Source organism: Tenebrio molitor, chromosome 1 (assembly GCF_963966145.1).
Source record: "Tenebrio molitor chromosome 1, icTenMoli1.1, whole genome shotgun sequence".
NCBI classification, from domain to species: domain Eukaryota; kingdom Metazoa; phylum Arthropoda; class Insecta; order Coleoptera; family Tenebrionidae; genus Tenebrio; species Tenebrio molitor.
This window is the reverse complement of record NC_091046.1, coordinates 29238323-29251595: the sequence shown is the minus strand read 5'-3', so window position 1 is coordinate 29251595 and position 13273 is coordinate 29238323. Positions and strand designations below refer to the sequence as shown.

Below are 13273 nucleotides of genomic sequence, written 5' to 3'. Positions count from 1 at the left end.
ATCCGGTAAAAATGTTTAAAAAAATGTATCTTCTTTTTTGTCGAAGATATCGACCTATTTGTTACACTAAATGTGGCAACATTTAAAAACATTCTAAACTCGGTACAGGTTGCAAAGACACACTTGTCATTTGCAACAGCACTTTTATGTTTTATGGCATTAGTCATTTGAAATTACTTTAAAACTGTACTTATATAGAAAATATTCAACCCAAACTATGCTTTTCTTGTCCCTTTGTGCCTTCATTTGGTTCAGAAATATGAAAAAATGCTGTTGCAAATGACAAGTGTGTCTTTGCAACCTGTACCGAGTTTATGTATCCCAATACATAGTTTGCAAATATTTCATTTTTGTTGTATCCATGGAAATGAGAGAGAAAATCAAAGCCATGCTGCCGTACATTATTTGAGGTAAAACGGACATAAAATTACTATGTATTTGTAAATAAAGTTGACGCAAGTTGCAAAAAACCACTTTGCATTTGCAACAGCACTTTTATGGCATTAGTCATTTGAGATTACTTTAAAACTGTACTTATATGGAAAATATTCAACCCAAACTATGATTTTCTGGTCCCTTTGTGCCTCTATTTGGTTCAAAAATATGAAAAAAATGCTGTTGCAAATGACAAGTGGTTTTTTGCAACTTGAGTCAACTATACTTGAAGTAATGAAGAAAATAATTGCAAACCTGATCAAGTGAACAGTGATCAATCAATCGTTCAGAATTATTATACCACCGGCTAGTAAAAGATAAATAGTCAAAATCTTTTTTTATATTTAAAATAAATGATATCAAAGCTGCACCTTTTGAACCCCCATATCATTAAATTTAAGAAGAATAGAATTTTTCTCATTATTTTCTAACATGAGTTGACATTGCCCCATTGAGTTGTTCGGCAAATTTTGGGGCACCCAGTATGAACGTTCATTTTCTTATTATGCACCAAATAAACAGCAGAAATAAACGATGCAACACTTTTTCGGGCAAATAAAAATACTTTGGTTAAATTTAACTGTCAAACTAAAAACATTTTTTTAAGGACCCTTAATGAAAAAGATAATTTTACGTACTCCCATGAAGACGAGAAGTAACTCTTTTTCGGACGCACTTTTCTGACCATGGACCGTGGCAACATCTGTTGGTCTGTTTACTAAGTTAACAACAAAACCGACAAAACCGAGTAAACCGACTGAAAACAAATGAAAATTTGACAATTAAATTTAACCAAAGTATTTTATTTACCCGAAAAAGTGTTGTATCGTTTATTTCTGGGGCTTATTTGGTGCATAATAAGAAAATGAACGTTCATACTGGGTGCCCCAAAATTTGCCGAACGACTCAATGGGGCAATGTCAACTCATGTTAGAAAATAATGAGAAAAATTCTATTTCTCTTAAATTTAATGATATGGGGGTTCAAAAGGTGCAGCTTTGATATCATTTATTTTAAATATAAAAAAAGATTTTGACTATTTATCTTTTACTAGCCGGTGGTATAATCGATAGCAACAGCGTCTAATACACCAGCCAAAGTGATGTCTAATGTCTAATACGCCGCCGGACATCGCAGATGATAATCACAATAATTGTATTGCAAATAGTAAATTTCTCGTTTTGTCGGCAAGCTGATAAAAAATACTATAAAAAATTGTTAATATGTATTAAATTAATAAATTTATCTACATATTTGAAAAAAGTAGATACAAAATAAATTTGTACTTTTTACAATGATGTCTTTTGCTTCGTAGTTCATGCGGTCACCAAAAAAATTTAATGTGCACCTCGGCTGTTTTCAAGTCTCGGTTGCGCCTAGACTAGAAAACCCAGACTCGGACGAAAAAGATGCACTTTTTGGCCTTGATACACAAATAACTACATAACGTGAAAAGTGGTATATGTATAACTAAATACATATACAGTTTGTCCCCGGATGGGTGAAACGACTCTTGTAAAAGGTAAAAAGTTCTCGATTTAAATTTTCATTTTCTGGAGTTCAGCCCTGCTTGGTTAAAGACTAATTTCTAACATCATTTTAGTTTTGAAAAATCAAGTATGCCTTAGAAATTTTCAAAAAAAAAACCTATTTTTCTATAGAGTAAAGTGCCTTTTATGTGACAAATACGACAAAAAGTTATTAAGAAAAGTTGTTTAGAATCAACATCTAGGCCCCTATACCAAATTTCAAAATCATCGACCAACTATGATTTTTCATTTTTTTAATGTTTATTTGACAAATCAAAATTATACGGATCTAAGATTTTGATTTTAAGTAATTTTTCTAAATAACTTTTTGACGTATGTGTTACTAAAAAGCAACTATGTATCTTGGAAAAAATGCATTTTATTTGTGATAGATGTTCCATATTACACACGTTAACATAAAGCTAAATAAAAATTTTAATTAATGTATCAGACTATAACGCATAATAAAACAATATTTTTTTTGTCCTGTGCTTGTTTTTAATACTAAAAAAAAACAATTGAACGGTCAAAATTTGTTGTAGGGCGATTTGATTTTAATTATTTATGACAATGTGACATCTAAAAATAAAGTTTTAAGGCCCCTTCCTTTTAGGCAACCAAGTAATCACATCAATTTATCTTTAGTTTATAGTACAGTACAGTTACGCTATACGTTATACAGATGTGCCAAAACTGCCGCCAAAACTACATGGTAAAACTATACTGAATAATAAATCTTTTTAAAAAATCCATTTACCTTACAATTCGCAATGTCAAAATTTAATCAACTAATAAGACAAAAATTTAAATCTCTGTAAAATCATACAGACGCATAAAAAAACCGTTTGATTACGATTTCGCGTTAATGTTGATATGGGAAATTGCTGTGTAACATTTTTTGGTGATAGTTTTGGAACACCTGTATATGGCACAATTTGCAGCCAATTACGATACCTTGATTACGATGTAAGAAACATTTATATGTAGCAACACTGTTTAAAATGTAAAAATATTGTAATTTGAACATCATACAGAACATTGAATTGTTATTGTGATGTGTTCAGAAAATGTAGGGCTTTTTTGGCATGAGTGGGCCAGTTTAAATTGCGAGTGAAACGAGCGTTTTAAAGGCCCACGAGTACATACAGCTGCCCTAAAATTAAAAATTATTTTTTTATTGTTATTCAATAATATCCAATGACGTCTAGAAGTCAAATTTCTGAGTAATAAATTATAGTTATTAAGGGTGTTACAAAGTTGATAACGCGCGAGGTCGGCAGAGTGAAACCCGAGAGCCCCCGGCCCTAGAGAAGTACATCGACCGAGGGCGTATCGTTATAACACCCGTGGTGCCTTCAAAACTTAATGTCCAACTAGTTTCGTGTGTTTTTGGATTGAGAATGATTGATTAATTTATACCAATCAGTCAAAATTTGGTCGTAACTAAGCAACGAAGACCTTATAACGCTCTAGAGCCTGTTATTTGAAGATAATGTCCTAGGGGATTATTTCTCTAATAACGTATCAGAAAAGTGTGTCATTATCGTTCAATAACAATACGGTCGGACATTCATAAAATTACAATTTTTAGTAGGCAATTGAAAGAGAAATTTACTAATACTGAAATTTCAAATATTTACATAATCTAGCTGACTAAACCTAAGATAAAAAATTTGTTAAAATGAAAATTATACATATTGTTTAAATCTAATAAATAGCGTAAATTACAATCTGCGGATGACAACGTGAAAGTTTGTCAACATTGCAATCTAAACGCATGGAAATCTTTCAAATAATTATATTTCAATTTGTAATGTTCACTCTTGGTTTTTCCTTATATGTAATAAATTTCGTCGGTTTGCGGGTAAAACTGATAAAGTCTCACTCTTCTTCGTTGACATTTTACTACTTTACGTCGTGAGCAACTGATTACTTGCGATCATGCCATATTGGTTTCACGTAAATGTAAACTTTTGTCATATTATTACTTAAATATTTAAAAATCCAATCATATAATTAACATAACAGCAGAAGCGTGGGAAATGCCCAGTAGTCAAGCTGGACTGCTGTTTGAGGGTTGTCACTGCTTTACATACAGTGAGCGGCAAAAGTATGGAATAAATTTCTTAAAAATTAAACAAAATTTTTTTCAAAAAAATCTTTGGACATGTCAATTTTAGTTTATAAAAATACATATTTTAATACAAAATAAAATTACAAGCAGTCATTTGTTTTCGAGTTATGACGTCATCGGTACCTTTTTTAAATGGAAACCCCCTATTTTTTTTCTTGATTCTGATAGCCCTTTTAATTGTCTAAACGCCAGTATAAAAATTTTGTTACCTTACATAAGGAAATTTTTGAGAAAAAAAACAATAAAGTTGGAAAAAATAAATTTTATAACGAACAAAAACAAGTCAAAAACTGTGTTAGTTAGTACTTAAAATTATGGAATTAAATGTTTGAATTGCCATCCCCGGCTTGTTCACAATAAGCAAGTTTATGAAGAAATTCCCCCTGTTTTAGTTTTATCCCAGCACCCAATCAAAATTAAAATTTCTATACGTTGTGTTTTTGTTAAATGAGTCATTTTCGAAAACGTTTTGTAAAACAAATAACACATACGAATGAAATTGACAGTAACATTTGACTGTTTGATTTATCTACTTGATTTTTTGACTTCTTTTTGTTCGTTATAAAATTAATTTTTTCCAACTTTATTATTTTTTTCTCAAAAATTTCCCCATGTAAAACAACAAAATTTTTATACTGTCATTTAGACAATTAAAGGGGCCATCAGAATCAAGAAAAAAAATAGGGGGTTTCCATTTAAAAAAAGTATCGATGACGTCATCACTCGAAAACAAATGACTGCTTGGAATTTTCTTTGGTACTAAAACATGTATTTTTATAAACTAAAATTGACCTGTCAGATTTTTTTGAAAAAAATTTTCTTTAATTTTTAAGGAATTTATTCCATACATACTTTTGCCGCTCACTGTATAATACATACATACAGGATAATTCACGAGTAATAAGGAGCCCAACATAATTGAAAATGTAACCCACACTACATTTCCGAAAAAAGCTGGCTATTGAAATTAAAATATCCAGCTTTTTTCGAAAATGTATTGTGGGTTGCATTTTCAATTCCGTCGGGCTCATTATCATTCGTGAATAACCCTGTACATAAGATGACGAGCCTGACCAGGTAAAAAGGCAATTCACAAAGCAATCTCGATCCCTATTACATTATCCGGCATTATCATAATGCGCATAAAACATAGATAGCTTTTAACGTCAGTCTAATGAATGTCAAGTTCTGACAGAAAAATACCTCTCTCAACAAAGTATGATTTAATAACAATAATAATAAAGTAATGTGTAAGTAGGATCATGTCGGTTCTGTCATCGTTCTAAAATATTTTCGAAATATGAACAAAAAATGCAATGACAGATGTGTATGGATAAATCTTTCAAATTAATAGAGGGTGTTTTCGAAGTTGAGGCGTTCCTTTTAACATGTGATAGTATGCGTTGTTCTAATGTGTTTTAGCCAAAATCACCTTAGTAAAATGTGTACAGCAATGAAGATAAAATAAGTAAATTTTTTTGAAATGTTTAAAACCGGTCCTGCTCAAATTTGCGCTAATTTGTTAGAAATTAGAATTGATTAAAAAAAGTCAAATGAGCATGGACGTTAATTAAAAATACGGTCAGAGTTGTCATCTAATTAGTCGGAATGGCTTTATCATTACGAAAATAATGAGCTCACAGATTATGTTGCTAATGTATGGGCAATGTTATCACGTTATCAGAATGCATTACGCCAAATTAAGTGAGATGGAAATATTCGTCGCAACCGTTGTCGTTACCTTATTTATTATCGAGTACCTTAGGTCAGGCTCGTCATCTTATGTGAATAACTCTGTATGTATGTATGTACATATTATGAACGTACAGTCGTTGACCAAAATAAAATGGAACAAAGGAAATTGCGATTGTGTGATTCGATATTTTTGCGAAATCCATCTCTTAAGGCGGCCTTACACCAAGGCAACAATTGACAACATGTTCCCTGCAACATTTTTTAGTATTGTTGCCGGTCATTACTAAAAAATGTTGCAGGCAATATGTTGCCAATTGTTGCCTTGGTGTAAGGCCGCCTTTAGGAAACAAGTGTCAGAAATTAAAAAAAAAAATCTGTTGGCATTTATTTTTGTTTATTCATGGGTATAAATTTGAGAATATAATTCACGTGTCACATGGTACATTTTTGATTAATTTCATAGGTTAAAATACAGAAACAAAGACGCAGAAGAGGCTATCAAATCGATGATAATTTTATCACCGCAGGTCAGACTGACAGATCGTTTAAAATTTTTGACATTTTTAAAAATGTATTTTCTGTTAGCGTTCATTATATTCTCTCACCAAATATAACACGTGTTATATAAATATATGTATGTATATGTATCCATTTATTATAATCGCGTCAGACCCCAAAAAGTTTATTATGACAGAAGAATCGTTATTTTTTAGAATAATAATTCTGTCAGATTCTATTGTAAGTGCATGTAAAATTAATTCTTTTTTGTGCAACTGTACGCGAAACGAGCATTTCGCGTACCTAAAACATGTCGCAATTTCGCGGCCGTTGTTCTTAACGACGGCCGTTAAAGTAAACGTCATTTTAATATTTGATACAAATCAGAGTTTCCATGTAAGACTGCCGTTTAGATTTTTCGGGTATCACATTAGAAACCGCAGAATTTACAACTTTTAACACGAAACTGAAACATCGCTATCACTGCAATTCGCTTCCGACATTTTTACGATAACTTACAAAGTGAATTTTTTTGGTCATTGTTCACGTTAACTACTTCTGGAATTTTCGCGTTTTTTCTGGCTAGACAGCCTCAGGGCGTCCTCCTAGATCGTTTCCCACAATTCAAACCTTGTGCAAATGAATTTTCCTTACCCTTTAGTTATACTAAGACATTGGCGCGACCTTGAAACACAACAAGAGAAAAAAAAAGGCATTTGCACAAGGTTTGAATGGTGGGAAACGATCTAGGAGGACGCCCTGAGCCTGTCTAGCCAGAAAAAACGCGAAAATTCCAGAAGTAGTTAAAGTGAACAATTACCATTTTTTTTTTATTTGTGTCATTTCTATAGCGACATGTAAGCCGAATTTATATGTATTTATTGACAGTGAAGTAATTTTACTTGTTCATTTTATAATAATTACAAATTTTCGGTTGCACATATGTATACACCTTGGCCGCGAAATCCTCGAGAACGAGATTGTCTTGTCTCGGCCTTGATATATAAATAACTATTAAAGTGTTATTACATATTTGATAAATATGTAGTGGTTAATAATGTGATGACAAAGATCACAGTGAATTTAGTTACATTTTTTTTCTAAAATAAACAATACTTAAAGTAACAAAAAAAAAAATAACAGACGTTTCAATGGATGATAAAACATTTATTTAAGTTACATTTTTCAATATTCAGTTACTCTCTGTTTTGCTTTCATGAATTGCTTCTGCATAATAATGATGACAATTTATAATTTAATAGTTTTGTGACTGAAACTTCTTAGCAAAAATATTAAACATTATTGGAAAAAAAATGAATACACGTGGAAACGTGGCGTTAAAATGAAGAATTGCAGTATGAGAGGAACATCGTTCTCCAATTCTGCGTTATACCCATCCCATCATCCATTGCCACATCATAAATTGTCGTAAACCGATATGCACACCCGTTACCCGATCTTAATTTACATCCACACATACTGTCGATGACTCAAATTCGACCATATTAAAAAAACTCTTGAAGCTATATAGAAATAATATAAGAGAAGAATATAATGTATGTATAACAAATCGCTTGATTGGTTCGTGTTAGTATGTTCATAGTATATGTATACGTCTAAACGAAAGGATGTACATATTTACGTACGAAGTGTTTTACTTTAATTGTTGAAACTGATGATTCCTTTGATTTCTTGAAACACTGACTAAAACACAGTTTTAATTTTCAGGAAGCGGGCAACTCGACCAGTATACGGGAAACATGCAAGACTTGCGATCGGCAAGCTTGCCGGATGTGATTCAACAGCAACAAGCGGGTTTAAAACAGACCAAAAACGGCCTCGGTGGCGAACTAAGACTATTCAAGTGTTTGACTTGCGGAAAAGACTTTAAGCAGAAATCAACACTTCTGCAGCACGAGCGTATCCATACCGACAGCAGGCCGTACGGGTGTCCGGAATGCGGAAAGCGGTTTCGGCAACAAAGTCATCTAACGCAACATCTACGAATCCATGCCAACGAGAAGCCGTACGCGTGCGTGTACTGCGAGCGCACCTTCAGACAGAGGGCCATCCTGAACCAGCACCTACGAATCCATTCCGGTGAGAAGCCCTATGAATGCCCGGAGTGCGGGAAACACTTCCGCCAGAAGGCCATCCTCAACCAGCACGTCCGCACACACCAAGGCGAGCGCCCCTCCTCAAAGGCGGCCACTCTCGCGGCCCCGTGATCTATTTTGTTGTTCCCACCGCACGGGCGGTTAGAGTTGGTCTGCTGCACTCCCCACATATTCACTCTTTTTTTGTGGTTATCGTTAGTCTATTTCTATTCTGTTCTGCTTCGACGTCGAAATTATTGACATTGCAGTTTTATTTAATCTATTTCAACAAAATCGACATGTTTATTACAATACATCAACATTTTATTTTCGTAAAGAGTAACTTAAAATTGAACTTGCATTCATTCGTTCAGTGCCGCATTGATCCACGATCACGATGGTGTACCGAGTGAGATAGAGGCGGACAACTCGACGGGCGTAATGTGTAAGAAGAATGTAAATCATTACAACTTTACTATTTTATAATTACCAAATTGTTACAATTTTATTTGTTGTGTAGGATTACCCAAATAAACGGACAACACGCATCAGTTGTACGTAAACTACGTGAGTCACTTCACCGACAATGCGACAATGTCGACTTTCGGTATTTGGTAACTAGCGACATCTATTCGACAAACAACAAACTCCATCAATTACTCGTCAATTTTACAGATTTGTCTTCTTGTCCAAGTAATTTGTGGTTCGGATTAACCTAGCAAATGTTGTAAAAACAGTAAATTTAATAGAAATGCCAAAATTCTATGGCATTACGATTTTTATGAGTTAAGTAAAAAGTTAGGTGCATCTTACTATACATGCTGTACTATGGCAATGTACTTACAACTATAGCCAACTAAATCTAATTTACCTATGTTAAAATGCAAAAAACAACATATAATTTGTGCCAAACTTAAAAAAAAAAACACCCACACTCCATTCTAATCCAAAATTACAACTGGGAACTCTATTTAACGGAAAAGAAAAAAAATGGGGTTATATTATCAATATCATAATTATCAGTTGTTTTCAATTATGTTGGTTATTGCGAATCATCTGTAATTAGTCTCTTGTTTGTCTCCAGGTCCGCCAATAATATTGTTTCAAACAAATGTAGACCGTCACTTTAAAAATTCTGATCTAGCGTCTAAATTGCGTTGGGATCCCCTGAAAACGTCCATTTGACGTAGTGTTTTTACGTAGTACACTTCTATTAAAAAAAAGCGTACTATTGGGAGCATGGAATTGTCAAACCTAAATGTCATAATAATTAATTTTGACTGAACTTCAAAATAAACTGTCACAATTATTTTACATTTTAGTTATTGATTTCCAAAGTTTAATCGAACTGTTTAGTTTTCGGAAAATCACATCAAAGCACTTGCAACTTTTCAGGATTGATGAATGCAATTTGTCAAAATAATACCTATGTGACAATAGGTAGTATATAATAAAATGAGGTTATTAATACGTCTAGAACCTAAAGCCTATTTCACATCTTATATCAGTCAAATTTGAAGGCTGCCCGACATTCCGTGCTCCCAATAGTACGGTGCGATCAATTAAAAAAATAGATCGAGTCGGCGTGTTACCTATGGCAACCCATGCTATAGCATAGGATCCAAAGCAAACTCGATTTATTTTTTAAATGATCGCTCGGTACTATGACGGACAATAAATTTAGGCCGGCAAATTTCTGACATTTCAAAAAAGTCAATGCAAGCGACCATTTATTGTCATTATGAGTTATGAGTACGACTGATGTGTCAGTTTGTCGAACTGAAGGTTTTCAAGCTGTTTGGCGTTTCCTTCGCCTTTTTCGTAACTTAAAGATCATGACGCACAAGCATAACTGATTTGTAGTAGCACTTCTCTCTGGTGCACGCTTCTTTTCCCAATTTTAATTTTGATTATCGCTGTCACGATGACAAGAATGACAAAAATCGAAAATGGGGTTAGTTGAACATAATGCCAGCTTCACATTTTGATGTCAACTCAATGACAGGCCGGCCTAAATTTATTGTCCGCCATAGTACCTACACGTATTGAGGGCTACCGTAAATGGGGATAAAATTAATATCGCTTCCAAGAAAACGTAGTACCTACTGACATTTTGTATGTATGTCAAATGTGTGAAAATTGCTTTTTATAAATTTTGAAACTTGTTAGATTGTTGAGAGTTGTCTTTTTCTATAAATACTTCTTACTCATTGTCAGCTAAAACGATAAATAAACCAATTATTACAAATTTGCGTAACTGTCCTCATAGAAACAAGGAGTATTCCTGCTATAGAAATTAAAACTTAGTAGAAGATAAGATTGTCAAATTACACTATTCGTTTCTCAGAATCCTGTAACAGAATTCTAATACAACACATGCAAGCAACACTAATTAAAGTGGTCGTCGAGCAATAGTCAATTTTGACTTAAATTGTAAATCATTTTTTTCACTACTAGTCTTAGAAGGCGTCATTATTGACTCTCGAACTGAACCCAGAAGTAAAATTTCTCTCCTACTAATTAATAATTTTTCATTATTAACCAGTGGTTAATAATGAACAGCCGTCACCTAGCAACGAAAGATTTTCTTTGATTTCATTGGTTAACGTAGACAGACGATTTTCAGTTTTCATAGCAACCGTTGAAAAATGAGAACTCGGATCGTCGCATCGGACAAAATAATTTAATTAATAATTATTATTAGAAAGGGTTTTAACGTATCTAGTTGTGAAAAAAAGTAATATATACACCACGGTAGAGAAGACAATTTTAAGCCTCGCTTCTTTATAATAAACTACCTCGGCTTAAAAAAATGTCTTCTCTACCTTGGTGTATAATTACTATTACAATAGGAGAGAAAACCGTATTATAACTACAGTCTATTTTTTAATCAAAGAACCACAACACCGCAATTTACACCCAAAATAGAGCTGACAACATTGTACACTTTTGACATAGGGTGAAAAATCTCATCATATAAAAATTGAGGTTATTAGAGATATTAGTAGCGCGGCATGTTAATAAAGTTAATAACAACTAATAACAACTAATTTGAGAGTTTAATAAATGTCTTACTTTGCGAGGCATTTTTAATAACACGTTCAAATTTTAATTGCGAGTTTGCGTACTTTCAAGGACATTAAAAATGACAGGCGTTGACTGGAATAGCCAATAGATATCATTAAATTCCCTAAATTTAGTAAAATTTTATATTTGCAAACCTAAATCAACAGGTCGTGGTTCTTTAATTAAAAAACAAACTATACTATCGCGGCCAAAATACTTTGGTCGTCACTTTTTGACACTTCAAATGTAAATAAAGTATTAATATTGACATTAACACATTAATACATGACAATTTCAAATTATTCTTGTCAAAAATATGGCATCTTCAGTTTTTGATAAATATAGAATCGTCTTACTTGCTTCCGAAGGTTGTCTAAACCGCGACCTTGTTGATCTTTTGCTTTTGAACCCTGCCTCCACAGCTGGGATTTACCCCACCCGTATGACAATAATGGATTAAACTAATTTTGACAACAGTAAAAAATAAGGTTAAACATCCTAAAGTCTGCTTAACAATTGAATATCATTTACTATCGTGTCAAAAATAAATTACTCCCTAGGATTTAGGGATTTGCGTTACTAGGTTGCCATAAATTTGGTTAGGTCCACATAGCCTCCCATGTGGTTTCTGGTGACAAACAAAAGATATCCCAAAAATGTAAGGCAGCAAATTAATTGTAATTTTGGTTTCTGGTGGCATATTTAGTTGTACTAAATCTCTCAATTCAAAGTAACCAACCTTAGGCATTCAAAATTACTTTTGAAAATTCTAGTTACACACAACATGAAAAACGTTATTTCCCTAAAAGTTCGAAATATAGGGAGTAATTTATTTTTGACATGATAGTAAAATAAGTATGTCACATTAATGACCAAAGTATTTTGGCCGCGATAGTACCATAAATAATTCCATTTTATTGCCCGTTTATTGTGCAGTGCCGACTCAGGGAAGGACAAACAACAGGTAAATTAGCAACCCCTACTTAGAGTATGTATAGTTGGCTTAAAAAAAACGGGAAATGAAATTTGACCTAATGTGAATTGGAAATTTAATTTGTCAATTTATGTCAATTTGTGTCTGTTTGACAGTAGTATTTGTATTTGCATAACTGACATTTCTGGCACATAAGTGTAGTTTTTTAACCTAAATTCTAAAAGACCATTTCAAACTACAAAAATTTAATAAAATTTGACAGAACTTTTTCTGACAGTTCCCGTTTTTTTTTTGAAGCCAACCGTACTTACTTAGAGCAAAGGAATTATTTATGGTAGCTATAAGACAATTTTCTCTCCTATTGTAAAATGATTTACAATTTAACGACAAACACTTTACCTAGTCCTTAAGTTTCCTGAACAGTTTGACAGTAACATTAAACATACAGCAGAAACCTGGTAGATGGGCAATAGTCCAGTTATCTAGGGTTTGGGGGTTGTCATTGTTTCACATAATTATCTATTCCCTTGTTATTACTTATAGTTGACTCAGGTTGCAAAAAACCACTGGTCATTTGCAACAGCATTTTTTCAATATTTGTGAACCAAATAAAGGCACAAAACAACCAGAAAATCATAGTTTAGATTTAATATTTTCCATATAAGCACAGTTTTAAAGTAATTTCAAATGACTAATGCCATAAAAGTGCTGTTGCAAAGGCGAAGTGGTTTTTTGCAACTTGAGTCAAGTTACCTATTGTTAGTCGCAAGACGAAGTTCAGTCTGAATGCCGGTAACTGCCGGATCAGTGGTGGAAATGAATTAAACAATTAAAAAAATTTCGCGACACAAAAAAATAAATAAAAAGTTATACATATTCTGAGTTT

The 13273-nt window shown here is 33.0% G+C and overlaps 1 protein-coding gene across 2 annotated transcripts in view; it reads left to right on the top strand.

Moving 5' to 3' along the window:
• The window catches only part of jim, a 59405-nt gene that overhangs the window by 27491 nt on the left and 18641 nt on the right, over positions 1-13273 (top strand). Inside the window, exon 3 of one of the 2 annotated variants that reach the window (XM_069036756.1) lies at positions 8020-8391. In XM_069036756.1, coding sequence (XP_068892857.1) covers positions 8020-8391 — 372 coding nt within the window. Of the gene's footprint in view, positions 1-8019; positions 8476-13273 lie in introns of both variants that reach the window. The other variant, XM_069036755.1, reaches the window with a different exon arrangement.